Genomic DNA, 20,632 nt, shown 5'->3' with positions numbered 1-20,632 from the left:
CTTCCAAAAATCAGACAGTATCAGTGCATGTTTTGAAGATACAAGTATTTTATTCCAGATGTTTTTGGCTGTAAAGCCAGAAGCTTGATTTTTTTTTTTTTTTTTTTTTATATTTTTGCTACAGATGCAGCCTCCTTGTGTAACCATATGGTGATAATTAACAGTTCAGACTTAGTTCTGAGTTTTCTTCTGCTTCAGTTGTTGGTTGGTTCGGGACAAAATTTTAATACCACAGAAACAGTTTTCTGTCTGAGTTTAATTGCAGATAGGAATAATGTGCATCTCTAGATGAGGAAGGAGAAGACGAGATGTATTGACAGTACTAAGAGATATTTTGGAAATCTCACCAAGTACAACCTGTTTATTTTCATTAAGTTTCACTGTCCCTCTGTAAAACTCAAATAGGCCTTGCTTGGACCCTGGAAAATGGAGAGGAACAACTTGAAAGATACAGTTGGAATGAATAGTTTATTTGAACCACAAAATGTTTGCACTTTTTATGAGAGCAAGGGTAATATTGTGTAATCTTTGAAAAAGATATTGCTCAGTGAGGATAAGTCCATTGTCCAGTGACACGACTTTTCCTGTCAATCACAAAGGTGACAAGGGGGCTAGATTAAGTAAAGCTTGCCCAAGATTAACACAGGAAGATTATTGACCTCATCCTGAAAGGGCAGAAGCCTGTTTTATCATTGAACCTTGGAAGAGGTATTTCCTTCATAGCTGGAAAGCTGTTTGGCAATATAGAGGCAACTTTCTTGTAAATGAACGAGTCGTCCTGTGGATTCTAGCTTGGAACAGAAGCAGAAGACACAAAACGTGGGCCAGTCCTTTTTTTTGTTGTTGTTGTCAGGGAAAGAAAGGCCATGGGTGTTTGATTCAGCAGGATCTGTGTAGGTCCTTGTCTGCCTTTCCGAAGTGGGCAAAGCAAGAAGCAGCAGCATCAGGTGTTGGTGAGTACAATCCCAGCCCAGAGTTGGATGCAGTGTTGTGCCAGCACACATTAGCAGAGCAATTCGCAATGCAAATGAACAATAGAGCCCCATCCACCAAGCAGCTGCTAACCGCATAAAACTGTTACCAGGATTAACAGTGCCAGAGGCTGGAATGTAATCAAACTTGAACAGGTGAAATGATTCTACAGCTGAGAGAGACTGTTGTCTGGTGAAAGAGTGTCTGGTTTTCCACTGTTTCGGTGACTGAGAAATAGGTCTTGTATATGGCTTGACGGACTTTGTTTTCAAATGTCAGTAGCAGATATTTAGGTTCTTTAATACTACTCTGTACAGGGTCGTTGCCTTTCTCCAGTTAACTGAAAAAAAGTCATGTGGATTTGTCCTTTCGAAAAAGGAACCTGCTAAATCTCACTTGTTGTTAGGGAACTTCCTTCTCAGGGGATTAGTTTTAAACTGTTGCTGACGTATCTTTCTTGCTGTTAAGGATTTCTCTGACTGTTTTCAGGGGGATAGTTAAACTCGCACATGTAATATCAGAGGAGTTTCCTTACTAGAAACTTTTTTAGCCTTATGCCTGCATGGCCATAAGTAGGTTTTATGTGGAAGTATCTTTTATTTTTACGTGCTTAAAGTAAAAATCCAGAACTACTGAAAGTTCCTTTTCACTTCCCACAGTAATGGCATAAGAAAGAGCAAAATAAAACAGAGGGATGTAAAGCAAGAGCCAAGATAGCAGTTGAGCATTTCAGGTGGTTGTTCTGAATGTCAGAATAAAAAGATTGTGGACAAGTGGGAAAGGCAGGTTCTCGAGCTGCTGCGCTAGAGGATACATATTGAACTCTCATCCGTAGCAGAAGCTGGTGTCTGCACTGATCCACAGATATGGAGAGGATTCCTCTTAGATTGCAAATCACGCAGTGAATGTGTGATTGCTACAGATCTTTTTGAATGAATAATTCACTGGCATACTGTAATTTAGCCCACTGAGATGTGATTGCAGCTGTTCCCCTACTGTATATGTGTTTTGATTACGTGGAGTGTATCTTAAACCCCACAAGTGCATAAATAGCCCATGTATGTGATACGCAAACACTGCGTACATGCACACATAACAAGAACAGTCTAAGGAAACATTTTGTTTTGGGAATCATTACTTAGATGTGTATTTTAAAAGAGAATTTATCTTTTAAAAAATCCATGTAGGACACTTCCCTCTCCTTTTTTAACTGTCTATGAAGTCTTCTTAACTGTGGTACTATATAAATACTTTTAGCCAATACTGTAGCATCAGGGAGTCTCTGTGTTATTAATGAATTTATCACTCCAAGACCATTATAATATAAGAAATTGCTACTTTTGTGCCTAGTTTACACGTACGAGACTGAAATGCAGAAACCAAAGTGACTTTTTCAATGGTTACATGGAAACATTTAGAAGAACTAGGAACCGAGTACCTGGAGTCCTTTCATTATGCTTTATCCACAAACTACTCTGTTGTCCTCTCCCCATCACACTTCATTTCCCCAGAAAGAGATACAGGGAAATTTTAGTAGTTTTAAAAATACTTGTGGGTTCCACTGGAATGCCAAGCAATCTGTGATTTTGAAAATCACCTTGTGTTACCTTACATGCCATTCAATCCTTGTGTTTTTATGCTGCTTCTCTTGTAACAAACTTGTTTTGTACTCAGAATATATTTGTCCATACAAAAACACTTGCCTGTACCCAAAATGTACATGGAAGCAGCAATGATGATTCCTGAGGTTAAGGCAGCAGTTGCAAATACTTTGTGACCAAAGTGTGACACACACAGGAGTGTCTTTGGGGCCTAGTTTGGAGTAAAAACAATAAACTAGTTCCTGGTAATGTGAGAAATGTACTGTTCTATACATAACTGATGGTATAGATGGATTTAAGAACTGTAACTAAGAATAGTATTTGGCTTATCTGTCTTCAAAGTGTGAATAAGAAAGCAGCTTTCAAGGTATTTCCTCTTTTTTTTGGCCTTGTCTTTTGGAAAAAAACCCAACACTTGGTGATAACGGGTTTGAATATTAGATAAAATCTGAATTGATGCTGAAGTTAACTATTTTTGTCACCTAGATGAGTGTTAAAAACCAGTTTATTCAAGTCTATATATACGAAAAAAATACATTTTGCTCCAACACATTTTTTAAGTCCACTGTTAGCAGCTAGTCATTTGCCAAGTGCAGAACAAAAATGGAGGGAGTTGCAAGGAAAAAAAAGGAGCATTTCTGTTGACTAAAGTCGGAAAATTTTTTAGGGCTTGGTCAAAAGCTCATTGACGTCAGTAGAAAGTCTCTCATTAACATCACTGGGTTTGGCTTTTGGGGCATATGATGGCCCAGATTGTAATCTCAGTTAAATCCGATTCCGTTAGGGAATTTATTCACTAGTATAACACATTCAAGCTGCTCAAAGCTGTTTGCACTAAAAGTTTTCTTAATGAAAGGTAATATTTTTGCCAAAATGAAGTTGTCTGTGAAAACAAATATATTCTTTACTTCATATCTTCCATGTTGCTTTATTTAAATTTTGAGATGATTTTTAGCAATTTATGTTCTCTTTATGAAATGACATATTTTTGTTTTTTGAAATATTGGTGCTTATTAAACTAGAGACACCAAAAATTGCTCAGGAAAGAAAACAGATAACATAAAGATAACACAAATCACTGAAACCAGAATATGTCTCTCTCATACCCTATAAAATGAAAGCAACTTAAAACTTACTAAGACATTTTCAGTGAAGTCTGTAACTCAGATCACAAGGTGGACCAGTGACTTTTTTAGAAATAATATTCATTAAACATCTGGAATACAAAAACATAAATAGCATAATGAAATGAAAAAAAACCTCTTGAAAATCTGATAAAAATACAACCTGTTCATGTTTGCAGCATTATATTATGCAGTGTATATACTCTGCAGAAAGCTTTGTTCTGAGACATTGAAATAAGTTTTGCAAGGTATAGATGGCATATGTTAGCAGAGAAAAATGGGGTTTCACAGATGTGTATGGAAGGGTAGGGTGTAAAAGAAACATAGAAGGGAAAAGGAATATATACAGAAAACATTGCTTTGTGTTGGAGGAGGCACAGAGGAGAAGACGCTCCTATTAATGAAGGCAAGTTTGAAGATGCTTGAACCAGTTTTGGTTTCCCTTGAAATCAATGAGTACACAATGAGACCTCCACGGACTCTCATGTAGGGAGGATTGTGTCACGGAGTTTTGCCACTGTGCTGCCAGTGAAAGTCATTAGGACCATCTTTGTGAAAAAATACTGTCTCGACAAGAAATTAAGGTTTGAGATGGAAGCGGAGGGTAGACAGAGAATTAGAAAACAGAAACCAATTCATTAATCCTTTATAAATGGGAGAATTACTTGAACTGTGCATTAAAATAAGTCATATGGTGAAAGGCATTTAATATTTGGTTACTATTTCATTTCTTACAACTAGCCATCAAGTACTTTATAAAGTCAGGAAATTAATGGTCCTTGTAAAAATCAGAGATTTTTTTTAAAAGAAAGCTGTAAAAGAACAAACAATTAAAAATAATCAATACCATTGTTCTTAGGAAACCTATGAGTACAACACTTCTCATTTAGGGAAAAACTGTATTTTATGTTGCTCCCTTGCAAGCTGATCTTTGTTCACTTCAGCCTGTAATCTTGGTTTATGCTTTATGGCTAGTCTTTGTTCTGGGTGTTTTTGAAGCATTGCATGCCTTTTTAAAGGTTTCAACAGAAGAACAAACAGCAATGAACTCAAAGAACAAAGGATTGTTCTTTCTTTCCATCTTTTTTTTTTATATTATTCTTTAAGAAAAGAGAGAAATGTTTCATCTCGTTTTTCTCTCCTTTCAGGAAGTTGATGGCAATAAAGTGATGTCTTCATTTGCCCCGCACAACTCATCTACCTCACCCCTGAAGGCAGAAGAAGGTGGGCGTCAGAGTGGAGAATCATTGTCCAGCACAGCCCTGGGAACCCCGGAAAGGCGCAAAGGGAGCCTAGCAGATGTTGTAGACACCCTTAAGCAAAGAAAAATGGAAGAGCTCATCAAAAATGAGCCAGAAGGTAAGGCCTGGGAAACTGGCCAAATTTTCGTGTTTTGTTTTCTCCAGATTCTTTGTATACGTATACTTTTTAATCTTTCAATTTTCTGCTCCATTTGCTTTTTCTTGCTGGCAAAATTGAGGTAAAGACCTCATAGTTCTTGTCTACATAAGAGATAAATTTCATCAGTATCCCATCATAGCTAACGTTTGTAGCTTTTCCCAAATGAGAGCCTTTGCCTGACGTAACGGTCTTTCTGTCACAGTTTCGATAGACACGCCAACCTCCTCAACATGGGTTCAATGAACACTGTAGTTTTAACAGCCTGGGGGGCATTTACACCACTCCCCTCTCCCCCATTGCTAGAGCAAAAAGCAGTTTTATCAGCAATGTCAGTGTTTTTGTGGAATTATCTAGTAGGCCTGTCATTATTTGAAAGGTAAGAAGTTAAATTTGTAATTCATGAAAGCTTTTGTCTGGAGCATGTTCTATCTTGTCATCCTGTTTATCTGTAGCGCAGGTACTATACAACTAGACACAGTACAGACTTTCTCTGCATTATGTCTGGCCAGAATGTTTCAATCTTGGCACATAGGTATCAACTCTGGAGAATCGGTTTATTTTTGAGACTGTGTGTCCAGTTGGTGACGATGCCACTTGAGTTCTGTGGCCTGAGACTAAGACCAAATATCTTGCCTCTGAGAAGCCACAGAACAGCTTTCCTTTCAGTAAGATATTCAATCCCTGTCTGTAGGGGCCAGGGCCCCTGACTGGAAGACTAAGTTCTCGCTATATTCTTCATAGGTACCCAGCATGCATATTTACAACTTGATTTCCAGAGAACTGTGAGCTGGTTGATGTTGCGTGAACACCCTGAGCTTTATTCCCTAATGCACAGTAATAAGACTTCATTTTCATTTTTACCTGCCTATCCTGATGTAGAAATCTGTTTCTAAAGTTTAAAAGCCTGGCCCTCAGATCCCACTTCACTGTTGAAGCATGGATTGACAGCACCTACAAGAAAATTTTAGGACAAACTGCATACCGGAATGAACATACAGATGCAAACACAGCCACACTGTCACATACATGAGCATGACAGGATTGTAAATTAGTCTTCTCTGCTTGACTGGAGGACATGGTAAGGGTCTGCTGGCAAGCAAATTCTTTGTCTAAGCAATTTTTGGAGTATTATATATAGCCATAGCATTTCATTTTGCATTTACGTTGATTTAATGGTCAGTGCTATGACCTACCTTGTGCCTCTGAATGGAAAAGGTCTTCCCTGTGTATGGTATGAGGTGGGGGGGAAGGAGACCAGACTTTAATATAAGAGAGAGGAAGGAACAGGGAGTTCTGGGCAGCGTATAAATACTCTGTTGAGTATGAGGTTGTACAAGCTGCACAGACTCCATTAAGGAAAGGCCACAAATAGACATTAGAATGGTTACAAAGCCTGTGCATTATCTCAACTCTACTAAAATGAAAATATACAGTACAAACAAAAGATCTACAGCTTTGTGAAGAGATTGGAAGAGAGGGGAGGGGGAGCAACTGAATGTTGGGCTTTGCAAATGCATGCAACAGAAAATCTTTTCTTCCCTCTAGCCATTGTTCTATTGTCTTTCAAAGGCCATTAAAATGAACAGCAGGTTGTGATGAAAATTTCATTAAGCCCTAGTTAAATCATTATGAGGGTGCCATATTCACGTCTCTGCTTACTCCCCATCCAGGAAAATTGAATAGGAAAGGGTTGTGGGTTTTTTTTCCCCCCTTTCTCCTTAAAAGCGAACTAACAAAAGTTCAGAAGTTAGAAGAGAATGGGAAATGGGACATGAAACAAAAGGAGGCCAGAGAGGTGAGCTGGCTAGGAAGAAAATTAGACTTGCATAAGAGCATTGAAAGGTGGTGAGGGACAAATACATCATTTTGACAAGTCTCCCTCCCCCTTCCCTTCAGCCAACATGATTGTTTTTAGAGTGGCTAATTAAAACTTATATATTTCTGGGTGCAGATGGCAAGATTGTTCTTAGAGATCCTCCACAAATATGAGTCTCTTTCCCTGAAAGAAGTATGTTCTACTGCAAGCACAATGTCTTCTCTGTTTGAACAACAGCAGAAAATCTACTTATTGTCATGTCTTCTTCATGTAGTGCTAAAGTTGTCAGTCATCACTGGTTGCTAGTCAGGTAATTAGCATATTAATGAATTTCTCCATGAATAAGATAAGTTACATGGGGGAATCTTTGGTAGTGCATATAGGTAGCAATTCAACAATGCATGATCCCTGTCTATTTCAGTAATAATTTTTAGACTTGCTAGTTTATGGAGCTTTGCAGAAGAAGACCAAGAATCTTGGTTAAGCTTTGTTGTATTTTGACAATAACAATAATATAATGCTTTATTTCTCTTTGAGAGGAAAGGGAAACATTTGCACCAGTAGCTGAGGTTTAATTAAATCAAATTCCTGTGAATCTTTCAAAGGCCAGATATGAGCCAGATTCCAATTTCTCTATGTACTCACGTTTATATATTATTTAACTTGTACAATGGGCTATGTTTGCTCTGTTTTTATTGAGATTTTCTTTGGAATTACTGTGGGAGATGTGCTTTTGAAGCATTCTTTCAAATGGCCTGTTTCTTTAAAACTGGGGTCGGGGTGGAAGGAGGGAAAGAAGAAAGAAGAGAGAAGGGCTGGTTAGTCAGCTTTAGGTCTCAATCCAAACCTCCTATCAGTCAAAGAAAGGACTTCTCTTAAGTGGGTTTTGAGGACAAGTGAGATATTCCAGAATATTGATAACAGGTCTGACTGTTTTTAAGAAGCTTTATTGATATAAGGTAAATGATTTTCTTATGCTTGTTACAAAGTTAGAGTTATTGCTTAGTAAATTTTATCAGTAAAGGAAAAGGATTTTTACAGTGTTACAAATCATGCTGCTCAGAGTGCATGAATACACATATGTGTGTATACATATGTGTAAGCACATACATGAACCCACACATGAGCTGACAAGGGAAGCATCACTGTTCATATAAATAGTTTCCATCTTGATTTGTTGTATATTCCTAAGAATTTTCCGAAACTTGTCACTTTTCCTTCTTGCATATCTGTATGGTTTTTATTTTCATAGCTCTAAAGCCTCATGCTCTTTTTTCTTTTTCTTTCTCTTTTTTTTTCCCCTAAACTTGCCATTTTACTCTTGCTGTATGAAAGTATGTGATTGACAATGAGTCATGCTGACAGAGAGGCAGGGAGTGTTTCACTGAATCTAAAACTTGTGGAATTTTACTCATCACTAATACAGTGCTCATTTTTCTTCTTTCAAATTCTGCAGAAAATCCTTACATGCAGCTTTAGTATTAGGCCCCCAAAGGCAGAAACCTATTACTGAAGTCACACAGTGTTATTTTGCATGAAACATTCTGTCCTTTCTAACTTGAACTTCAGAAGAGGAGTCAGTCCCCTTTTATTCCTGGTATACAATAATGAAGATAATGGAGTGGGTTTGGAGAAGCCTTATATACTGTGACAGACCTCAAGCCCTTGCCCTGAGGGTCGTCTGCCGACCATGGGATTCCTTTTGCAGCTAAAATCATTAGGCGAATGAGATACAGGCATGTTTTTCTTCTGTTTTCTTAAGGCATCAGAGGACGGCAGAGACTCTCCGTCTGTCTGTTCTCTTCATTTGTAGAAATGAAATGGAAATCTCTTTGAAGTCACTGAGCTTGACACAAGTTCATGAAAGCAAAGACCAAAGCAGCCACTTAGCTTTTTCTTGCACTATTAATGGGATTGGATTGCTGTATTTTAATTTATGGCCTGTGCTTGTGGAAAATTAAATCTCTGAAATCTGTGTAGCCTTTCCTCTAAATGTATGGCTTGACTTCTGGAAAAAAAATAGGCAAACAAATAAATTCTCTCCTATTTTTAGAATAAGCCAGAGTACTCACTGGCTCTTTACATCTCCAAACTTTTAATTAAGAATAAATCTCCTTTTTTTCCATTTTGACAGTATATGTTTTTAACAGGTTATATATCTCTTTACCTTTAAAACTCGCATACTGTATTTTCTGAAGCCAGATCTCTGTTATCATACAGAATTTGTAGGAATTCTAGATAAAATGGATCATATGGGCATCTACCTGACCACAGAGACTGTGTGCACATATGAGCCTGTGCACATGTGGGTACACGTGTTCGTTTGCATGGCTCATTCTTCTGTAAGAACCTCTGAAGCTCAATTCCCTTTAGCTGTTCAAATGAATACTTGGAATTTTATGTAAACGTGTACACAGATATACATCTATATATAAAGTGCATGTATTGGATATATATATTTAAGTATAAATATGTATAAACATGCACACACAAGAATTGTGTATATGTAGTGTTTAATATTGTTGCTACTCCAAAATTTCAATCTGCTAGTCCTTGGATCTTCTGAGCAGGAACAACTAATCTCAAGTATTTAGTAAGCAGGTCAAATATATGTTTGCAGGGCATTAGCAGGCAATGTGAGTACTAGAGCCTCGTGTATTATAGTATGCTGCAATACTATAAGTAATTACTTTGTTAGAAAGAAGGGGATGAGAAAGGCCTCTCGGGCATGATTTTTGTCTCATGAACATCCCCCAAAGGCTATTTGTGTTTGATGTTTAAGTTTACATTATAAATCACAACACCTGTTCTTGTGGTAATTTAAATGGCTGTTGTTTAAGCAGTTCTGTAGTCTGTAAAAGTGAACTATATTGAATTCAGGCTCTCTAGCTGAAAAAAGATCCCAGAATATCTCCTAATATTATCAGACTTTTAATCAACATATCTTGTAAAGAAAGCAAGAGGTCTCCCTCTTCTTAAGCCATAAATTCCAAAGCAGACCATTAATGGGCACAAGAAGGCAGGCCTTTGAAATGCAGACTCTGGTCTTTAAATCACATCTGATGAGATGGGAAGAAATAAGGTGAACAGATTCAGGAAAAGCCTAAGGATACTCTGGCTGACTGAGGTTTGAATGTCTTTTATTTGGTTCTTCACTGTCCCTTTGACAAAGTATATGTTGAAGAGGCTTTGTAATGCTGCTCTACTGAAGGACAAACAAGGATAATTTTCAGTGGAGTACTTTTAAGTTTTGTTCATACACTCCTGCTGCTGTGGAAGGATGCTTCAAGTGCGTTGTGGTTCCATGTTCATCTATGCAGTCTGTCACCAGAAAATGTGTCTTTTCTCGTGGAGGAAGCCAGCATCAAACTTCTTGCGCTTCTTTCGAAGACCCTGCCATATGGAAAAGTACATTCATAAACTGCTGATAAAAATAATTTAAAAAAAAAAAGCTTATGAAATAGGTCTATGTGAAAAGAAGGCACTGTTAAATGCTGCGGTAGCTTTAGCCTTTATTAACAAGTGCTTTAACTTTGTGACAGAAGTAGCCTAGTTTGAAGCCCTGCCAACTCTTACTTGCTCAAAGTGAACTTTATTTGTTTGTCACCTTCAGTTTTTAAGTGTTTTCCTTCCTAATAGTTTAGCTCAATAGTCACGGTTTATTTCAATGGATGTTTTCAAAATTTGCTTAGATTCCCTTCCAAGTTGCTCTTGCTTACATCCTCAAAGCTTTGTAGCTTTTGGTTTTTTCTTTTCTCCTGTGATAAAGGCATCTGAGTTGCTGATATAGCATCTTAAATATAGACAGAAGCATTATGATCAAGTCAGATGCACAAGTTTTGTGCTTTTGGAGAGAAGATACAATCCCTCTCCCCCTCTCTGCTATAGAATGAGAGTCTGGTCTGATGGATCTCCATAATTAAAATTCCCTTCCTGGGTATATTCACTCCATAGTATTGGACAAGCAGCCGCCAAAGCAAAATGCTTAATCTCTCACTTCCCATCTTTTACACTACAGCATATAAGTGGTTCACTAAGATGAAAATATTTATTTGGACTCCCGTCTGCCTCTAATTCCCCAGGTAGCCAGGATCTTCAATAGCTGTGATTCATTTCAGTAGGGGTTTTCAAAACTTGCAGCCACTCTTACCCTCAGATCATTTTGAAGTGCCTATTGCCCCCCAATGTATTCCAGCTAGATCAATTTTCAGTCTGCCTTCATTTTTTCCCCTCTCTCTTTCTCTCTCCCCCTGCCAGCCCCCTGGAAAATCCATTAGCTTTCTGAGCTTCATTTCTGTCCTTGGATCACTACTGGAGAAGCCTCTGACCCAGACTGGTAATACACGAATATACATGAGGGAGCGTGCCAGCTCTTTCTGTATGCTTATGTGCCTCAGCTTTTGGGGATGTCATTTACTCAAGGCTGAAGAGCGAGCCACCTGTTTCTCAGGCCTCTTGTCCCTCATATTAAAGGTTCAAGCCCTTGCTGAATAGTAACATCTTAATCTGGGCAACATACACAACACTTAGCTGAAACCTATTTGTCAAGCTAGCGGGGTTTGTGGGATTTTTATTTTTTCCTCTGTCTTCCCCCCGAGGTGCTTGTCATGACCGTGCATATTAAAATTAATCAGACCTCCCAGGCTTGTGTGACTGTGTGGTTTAACATGAAGAAGTGGATATCAAGCATTTGCCCTAATTAAATAGGCCTGCTTGGTTTTGTTCTAGTGGATACTTGGTCTTTTTTTTAATAAGAGCTGCTTACAGAGGAGGCACGGCCAGCTCTAGAGTTAGTGGAGAGCCCACTTCAAAGTTTTCCCCACCACCTGCGCCCAGGATGCTGAGACCTGAAGGGCTCCCCGTGTTCTTTCTTAACAGCACAATTTGCGGGAAGTAAGTGGAGGGGGAAGGGGAGCATTCAGCCAAATGAGGGAGAGAACGACCAGGGGAAGGGGAGGCGAGGAGCTGGGAGGATCATCGTGTGGATTGGCTTTTTGAAGTTGATTAAGATGACCTATCATCCTGTCTGATTAGCTTTAGATCTCAGGCTGTGCCATGAGCTATTCACAAGGCTGTCTTGTGTCTTCTGTTTACCTGAAGTAAGGAAAAGCCTCTATTATGGCAAGGAACAGCATTTGCAGCAACTCCCCCTTGCTTGTTTAGCTAATGAAGGAGCCTTGTGAAAACACTTTAAAGTTTGAAGCTGTTGGTTACTTTTATTAGTTACGTTTCTGTTTAACATTGATATTTTTAAGGTGGTTTGAGTGTTGCCAGTTTAACACAAACATATAAATCTTCTACCTTGTAAATAAGCAGTACTGGGAAGATAGAATGCCTTTCATCATCTTTTCTTCTCATACAGTTTCATTGTATTGTGGTTTCTGCATTGCCTCAGGAGAAAACGTGCTATATGTGTGTGATTTCTATACTGTAACATATGAATTCAAAAAGCGCGCAAAATAGAATAAAGGAGAGTTGGGGGAAACCCTAAAAGCTGTTAAATAGTAATTAAGGACTGATACCATTTAGCAATTCAACAAGTTAATTTTAGCCAAAAATAGTAGAAAATTTGGAACGGTCAACATTTTTAGACAAAATGTTTCATTGGAAATGATATTTTTTGTTTTTAGATGTTTAAGATGATTAATCTGAAAGGCAAATGAAAACATTTCAATTAGGATTAAATAAAACATTTTGGGTCAGGTGGGAACAGCTTTTCCCCTGACTTGGTTTGGCAGCTGAAATGAAAAAACTCAAACTAGTCAAACGAAAATGAATTTCAAAACCGGGAAAGGTTTTGGGGGTGTTTTTGTATCTAATGAACTGAGAAGGACAAATGAGCAGTTGTTATAAAGATACTTAAACATATCTGAATGTTATGTGCTGTGGTTTTGAGAGGAAATGATAATATTTTAGTCAGAAAAGCTTTCAAAATTTGATTTTCTGCAAATGTGCAAATTTGTATGTCTTCTGAAGCCTCAGTCAGAAAAGTTTTGCGGCACCTAGGGCATTTTATGTTGAAACAAAATTTGGAAGTTTATCGTACTTGATATGTTAGACATACTTGGCATGTCTCTACAGCAGAAACCTATGAGTCTGTTCTAGAGCGCCTAAAAATCTGCAGTTATTACACCCCCAGAATTTGCTTTTGCTTTCTATTAAAATTCTTGCAATCCAGTACACAGGCAAAAAGCAAAGCTTTATTTATTTGTTTCTGTAGCAGTTCAAATCGCTGAAGTAAAACCCAGCAGGTAGGATGATACTTCATTGATTTAAAAATTTGTTGCACGTCCATGCACTAACTCATTGCCATCTTTCTCTCTCTCTCTCGAAGCAGCAGTATTATTCCTATTTTATTTTTCATTTCAAACCTTGGCACAACCCAGATGTAAAGAACCATATTGACACTGCCAAGCATCTGTCTGGTGCTTGACAGCATCATAGAAACCCTTCCACTGTTTCATCTGGGTTGCTATTGGTTATTTAACAACACAATGCAAACGGTGCAGTGTGGGTGTTACATGAAATGGAAAAAAAGGTTGAGCTGGGGGGAAGGAGCCCTGTACAAGTAAATACGTCTTTCATCATGTCTTTTGTTTAGTCTGTTTGCTGTGTGCTATTCAGTAGTCAATAGAAGTTGTTTGAAGGTTCTGCAGAAGGCTAAGAAACCTTTTCTTAAACTTTTCCTGCGTTTGTCTTAGTCCAGAAAGTTTTCTGCTTTGGTTTTTCTTGCCTCGCTTTGTTGTCACCTGTCTCTTGTTGAAGAGTTTTTGTGGTTGCTGTTTAGCTGGTACTTATGAAATGCTCCTTACTGAGCAGTGATCTTGTACAGGTGAAGTGGTCATTTGAGAGCTTATGAAAGATTTACCGTGGCGGTCATTGGGGCAATAGAGTTCTTTCAAGCTTGCATTTTAATTCATTTATTTAGCCGGGGGTTGAAAGTAAAAAGTGAATGAAGAGAAAAATCAGTCTGCGCCTTCTGCTGAAGAATGCCCTGTTAGCACTTGTGCGACTCGGTAAGGCTTTCTGAGATGTTTAGCCTTGATTTAATTCGTATTTAAGATCTCTCCTCCCAGCACATTAATATAATGTCAATGTAGAATGCATTGCATGGTGTAATTACTGAAGAGAGCAGTAGTTGGGAAAACAGACGGTAATTGAACACATGGCTGTTTATTACAACAGGACAGTGCTCCTACGCTGGTATTTAGGGCATTAATAGGGAAGAATTGATTTGTTGTTTTAAGATGAATTCAATCACTGTTGCTTAGGCCTTTGTTTGTTCAGGCCGAGTTATGCTTTGTTTGTGTTATGTGCCCAAGAGGTTTACACACCACAGCGTGGCATTAGTCATGCAGAGGCCTTGGGAGCAGAGAGCCATTTAAATGAACAAAGGACATTTTTCTCTTTGGCTCTGTTTATCTTCCTCTCTAGTTTTGTTACCCTCTAATCTATCTCCATCTCTTTCCCCCTCTTTCTCCCCCCTCCTTTCCGCCCCACACATTTTTGATCAATGCAGAGGTCTTCCCGCTTTCTTCCTTTCCCCCTTCTCTTTATTCACCCTCCTGAAGACAAATGGAGCTCTGATTGACAGGTGGCAACGCAGGGTTGCAGCACGGTGTAAACAGGAGTGGTTGCTCCAAAGTTTGTGCAAGAAAGAATGGGGGCTGGAGCCTGGGGAGGAGAAACACTCACCTTGGAGGAAAACGATTCATTTCAAAGTGAGAAGAGCGGCAATGGGATGTGTGACTGCACGTCTCAACTCCGGTGGTTTCGGAAGAGGCAACGTGTGCACCTTTTGTGGCTCCTGCTGGATTGAGCTCTGGTCGAGCTCTGTGCAGGCCACATCCTGTGATTTAATGAACCTTCTGCCCTCCTCCTTTCTACTGATGCAAGTCGGAGGGAGGAAGAGAGAACCACATGACTGAAGTTGGATTCCTGGTCTCCCTGTTGTGAGCAGTATGGTTTATATTTTAGGCTCATTGTGCTTGAGAGGAATCTCGTCTTGTTTTGGTTTTGAGTGTGGGAGAGTTTATAGACACTTCAGAATGATGTGGGCCAAATTCTGCTTTCAGATGTAAGTTCACAACTCCCACTGAATATGGCAGGAGCTTTGAGAAGGTAACATTTGACCCAATAGAGGATTAGTAAAGAATCCAGTATGAATTGGGTTTTTTTTATCCCTATACAAACAGGGATTATGCCTGTTCCTAGAAAGAACATTATTAAAAGAACTGAAAGGTAACAACAGCAACAAAGTCTGTGCAGTCATTAATGTCTAGAAACTGAGATTTGCTGGATGGTGAGATAGTTCTGTCTAAGTAATATAGTGCACAATGAATTAGTCCCCAGACTTGCCTTTTGGAGGCATAGGAAGTTCTAGCTTGTACAGCACATGGAAGGACAGCTACAGATGTGTGATATGGAGACCCAGATTCTTCCTGTCAGGGAGAAATAGCAATTTTGGACAAACATTCATACACTGCAACGTGCAAGGAAGGTTATGAACCTCAGTTGCTCATCTGAGCCTTTTAGCCATAATTAATTAAATTATTGCATCTCTGAATAAATAGTAGAAGCACAGGAGATGACAGCTGTAAGAAGATCTGAAGTCCAACAGTATTTTTATTCATGCCTGTAATTGGTTGTGCGATGTGCTATTTGACCGATACTCATAAATATTTTCTAAATATCTGGAAAGTGTAATTGTAAAGGCCGAGCCCATATGCCCAAAGGGAAGTTTCCTTCCCACCTCAAAAAAAAACCCCAAACCAGTTGTTGTGTTACTCTGCCAACAAGCATGAATGATCACGGCTAAAGATTTATATAGCCCTGAAGTTACAACTGGTGTCCAAGTATACTACTTTATCAGAAAGGAAAGTGTCGCTCCCGTCTTGGAAGGGGTTATCCAGTGGCCTGTTTTTCCAGTACAGTTTGGAATGTTGCATTAGTTTTGCACTGTAGATTAGACCACACAATCTTAAGGTAAATAGTCTAGAGACAAAGATCACATGGGAGAAAAAAACACTCTCAGTTTTGTATTTTGTTTTCATATTTTTTGCCCCTTTTTTTTTTTTTCCTTCCTTCTGTTTTGCACACAACATGTGTCCCATTTCAGTGACTGAGCATCTTAACTCCCACAGAGTCAGGCACCGGTGGGGAAAAAAAAGGCAAAAAATCATCAACTAAACAGAAAAATTGATTCAACTGTAGTCCATTACCATGTATTCACTCGGATCCTGTAAGATCACTGCCTTCCTGCAAAATGTAAAGCACATTAATACATTTTTGCTGGGATGTCTATACACTAGACTTAAATAAAGTAATGTATTTTCAAATAGTTTCTTTTCCTTGTATGTGAAATTAATATTTGAAGGTGAAACTAGAGGACAGGAGTCTTTAGCTAATGATTTTCAGCTGCAACAATTCTGGATTCCACGCTGAGCTCATGTACAGCCTTAATCAGCAATGCTGTTTAACTAAATATGGAGACATTTCGCTGAAAATTATTTTATTTTAAGTCTTTTTTATGCATTTCCTCTTGCTGTGTCATCTAATAGATTTACAGCTCCTGGAAAGCTTTGGGGCATGGGATGCACATCCAGGCGAAACGCATTCTTCTTTTACAGGTTTGCCCAAACCATTCCTATCTGAGTTCAGACAAATTAAGAAGCTGTCATTGGGAATCATTCTGTAACTAACCATAAAATTATTAGATGGATAATACACATGGCATAGGGGTTTAGGCTAAAAGCTGTTCTTTTTACTGAAAAAAAAATGCAGTCCTTTTGAGCTGATCATGTTGTTACATTACCATTTTTACCAGTATTTTGTTGCTAGACTGGTTATGGAAAGGGAGAACATAGTACTTGGTGGATATTACACGGTATGCATGACCCAGTATTTTAAAGTAACAGGGCCTACAGAAGGCAAAAAGACAACAAAATTAGAGGTGCTTTCTTACATTACCAGACTGCAAAATTTTCCCATTTTTTACTAATGTAAACTCTTCTTGTTGGTTGTTGGTTTTGTCCTGGCCTTATGCCTTAAATGTAGCATGAGGTAAACTGTTGTTGAAGTGCAAGAGAGAGACAGTTCAACTTCTGGGTCGGTTTCATCCTTGGTTTCTCACGTCTTTGCTAATGATTGATCTGCTTATATTGAACATCATAAATGTTCACCAGAATTCAGATTGAATCTACCAGCCACCACACTTCTAAATATTTTCAGGAGTGTTTGACTGTTTTTTAACTCATCTGCTTCAGCAGGTCCCTGTATACAGGCAGCCATTGCGAGAGAGCGGCTGACGTGGCGGGGGGCGTTCCCACGGTGACGGCGGGAGGTTTAAAAGTGGCTGAAACTCGAGACTAGCATTCAGTCAGCTGATCGGAGCCAGCCCAGCGAGAGCCGGAGCCGGCGGGGTGCAGCCGACCACGAGGTTCAGCCGAGATTAGGAAGCTCAGAGGGAAACGTGCAGGGACAGCGTGATTCCCGGCGGGTCCCCATCCCCAAAGCCCAGGCAGCCATTGCGAGAGAGCGGCTGACGTGGCGGGGGGCGTTCCCACCGTGACGGCGACCACACCCCCTCCCATTGCCTTGAAAAGTCCTGTGGGAGGGCAGCGACTAGTCGCTGCCCACCAGGCGCAGGGAGGAGCAACCAGCTTGAGTAGCGGGTGAGTCCCACCCACACTGTGCTGCAGCAGCGGGTGTGGCAGCTTGTGCAACAGGGTGCAGAGAGCACTTGACGCTTGCTAGCCCCTCTAACTTATTGCCAGCATCCCAGACTACTGACGACCATGGTCGCCTCCAGGAGGAGAGCTTGTCTCAAACAGACGGTGGCAACGCAGACTGAGGTTCTGTCCCGAACGGTGGCTGTTCAGGTCTCCGGCTGCAGGGAGTGCCAGGGCCTGCTGCTGCCGGGGGAGGGAGGCCAGCACTCCACCTGTGTGAGGTGTGAGCAGGTGCAAGATCTGCTCCACATGGTCGTGAAGCTTAAGGAGGAAATTGAGACTCTGAGGACCATCAGGGAGTGCGAAAGGGAGATTGACTGGTGGAGTAACACCCTGACGTGCCAGTCGGAAAGGTCCCAGGGAGGTACCCCTCAAAAGGAGATGGACCTCCTGCCCTCTCGGAAAGAGGCGGAAGTCTTGAGACGGCCCCACCCTTGTTGCTGTCGGGCAGAGGTAGGGGACCTAAAAGACGACGAGGGTTGGAAGCGTATTCCAATTCGGCGTCACGGGCAGCCCCCCTCCCTGCCTGCTTTGTCTCCTCAGGTGCCCATCCATAATAGGTTTGAGGCCTTGGATCTGGAAGAAGAGGTAGGTGAGGAGGCAGTGCCAAGCCTGCCTACAGGATCACATAGGAAGAGGCGGTTGACTCCACAACTTAAGACTGCCTCTATTAAGAAAGAAAGAAGGGTGATAGTAATAGGAAATTCCCTTCTGAAAGGAACAGAGGGCCCAATATGCAGAGTTGACCCTCATCTTAGAGAAGTTTGTAGTCTACCTGGAGCCCGGATCAAGGATATTACTAGAGAGCTCCCAAGACTGGTGCACCCGACAGACTACTACCCGCTGCTGGTCTTCCAGACAGATGGGGAGGAAGCTGCTTCCCGTAGTCTGAGGGCAATGAAGAATGATTTCAAGGTCTTGGGAAGGATGGTGAAAGACTCAGGGGCTCAAGTGATCTTTTCTTCACTCCTTCCATCTTCAAGTGACGATGTGGGATGGAATAGGAAAATTCATTCTCTAAATGGTTGGCTCCAAGTGTGGTGCTACAGGCAGGGCTTTGGATTTTTTGATAATGGTTGGTTCTATAAGACACCAGTCCGGATAGTGTCACGTGGGAAAGGTTTATCTCAGAGGGGCAAAAGAATGCTGGGGCAGGAATTAGCTGGGCTCATTTGGAGAGCTTTAAACTAGGCTCGAAGGGGGATGGGGTTGTAGCTGGGCTTGTCCCAGTGGGGCAGCATTCTAGAACTGATGAGGACCAGATGGCCTCTTATGCTCCTAGGGAGAAATGGGAGTGCTCTGCTCGCTCCTTGAAATGCCTGTACACCAATGCGCGCAGCATGGGGAATAAGCAGGAGGAGTTAGAATCCTATGTTCGGCTGGGAGATTATGACCTGGTGGCAATTACAGAAACATGGTGGGACAGTTCACATGACTGGAATGTGGTCATGGATGGCTATGCCCTTTTCAGAAAAGACAGGCCAGCCAGGCGTGGTGGTGGAGTTGCTCTCTATGTGAGAGAGCAACTACAATGTACTAAATTCTGCCCAGGAGTGGATGATGAGCGAGTTGAGAGTGTATGGGTCAGGATCAAGGGGCAGGCTGGCAGGGGTGACACTGTTGTGGGCGTCTGTTACAGGCCACCAGATCAGGCTGAGGAAGTTGATGAGGCCTTCTATGGGCAGCTGAGAGTGGCCTCGCAGTCACAGGCCCTGGTTGTTGTGGGTGATTTTAACTTCCCCGATGTTTGCTGGAAGGACCATTCAGCCAGCCAGCCACAGTCCAGGAGATTCCTCCAGTGCATTGATGATAACTTCCTCATGCAGATGGTGGAGGAGCCGACTAGGAGAGGTGCACTGCTGGATCTCATCCTCACTAACAAGGAGGGTCTGGTCGAAGCAGTAAAGGTTGAGGGCTGCCTGGGTTACAGTGACCACGAGATGGTGGAGTTCAGCATCTTGTGTGGCAGGAACAGAATAGCAAGTAGAATTGCAACCCTGGACTTTAGCAGGGCTAACTTTGGCCTTTTCAAGCAATTGCTGGGGGAAATCCCATGGGCAAGACTGCTTGAAGGAAAAGGGGCCCAAGAGAGCTGGATTGCATTCAGAGATTGCTTCTTCCGCGCTCAGGATCAGAGCATCCCCACACGTAGGAAGTCAAGGAAGGGAGCCAGGAGGCCTGCGTGGTTGAATAGGAATCTATTGGGTATGTTCAAGCAGAAGAGGAGAGTTTACAGGTCATGGAAGCAGGGGCTGGCCACTTGGGAGGAATATAAGGCTGCTGTTAGAGGATGTAGGAAGGCAGCTAGGATAGCCAAGGCCTCCTTAGAATTACAGCTGGCGAGAGGGGTCAAGGACAGCAAAAAGAACTTTTTCAAATACATAGCGGATAAAACTAATACCAGAGGCAATGTAGGCCCACTGAGGAATGGGGTGGGTGCCCTGGTGGCGGAAGATACAGAGAAGGCAGAATTACTGAATGCCTTCTTTGTCTCTGTCTACTCTGCCGGAGGCTGTCCTGGGGAGCCCTGTACCCCTGAGACCCCAGATGAAGCGAGGTCAATGGAGGAGCTTGCTTTAGTTGATGAGGACTGGGTTAAGGAGCAATTAAATAGACTGGACATCCATAAATCCATGGGTCCAGATGGGATGCATCCGCGGGTGCTGAGGGAGCTGGCTGAGGTCATTGCTGGACCGCTCTCCATCATCTTTGCCAAGTCTTGGGAAACGGGAGAGGTGCCCGAGGATTGGAGGAAAGCAAATGTCACTCCAATCTTCAAAAAGGGCAAGAAGGAGGACCCGGGTAACTATAGACCGGTCAGCCTCACCTCTGTCCCTGGGAAAGTAATGGAACAACTTATCCTTGGTGCTATCTCAAGGCATATCAAGGATAAGAAGGTTATTAGGGGCAGTCAGCATGGCTTTACCAAGGGTAAGTCATGCTTGACCAACCTCATAGCCTTTTATGAGAATGTTACAAGGTGGATGG

General features: G+C 41.1%; 1 protein-coding gene across 7 annotated transcripts in view; it reads left to right on the top strand.

Annotated features, from left to right (window-relative positions):
* The window catches only part of SOX5 (SRY-box transcription factor 5), a gene marked incomplete at both ends in the record, with an annotated part of 299,845 nt that overhangs the window by 67,228 nt on the left and 211,985 nt on the right, over positions 1-20,632 (top strand). For all 7 annotated transcript variants that reach the window (XM_080364054.1, XM_080364052.1, XM_080364051.1 and 4 more), the window contains one exon: positions 4,846-5,056. In XM_080364054.1, coding sequence (XP_080220180.1) covers positions 4,846-5,056 — 211 coding nt within the window. The remainder of the gene's footprint in view (positions 1-4,845; positions 5,057-20,632) is intronic.

Source organism: Nesoenas mayeri (assembly GCF_963082525.1).
Source record: "Nesoenas mayeri genome assembly, chromosome: 1".
NCBI lineage: Eukaryota > Metazoa > Chordata > Aves > Columbiformes > Columbidae > Nesoenas > Nesoenas mayeri.
This window is presented reverse-complemented; position numbering and strand designations above follow the sequence as displayed.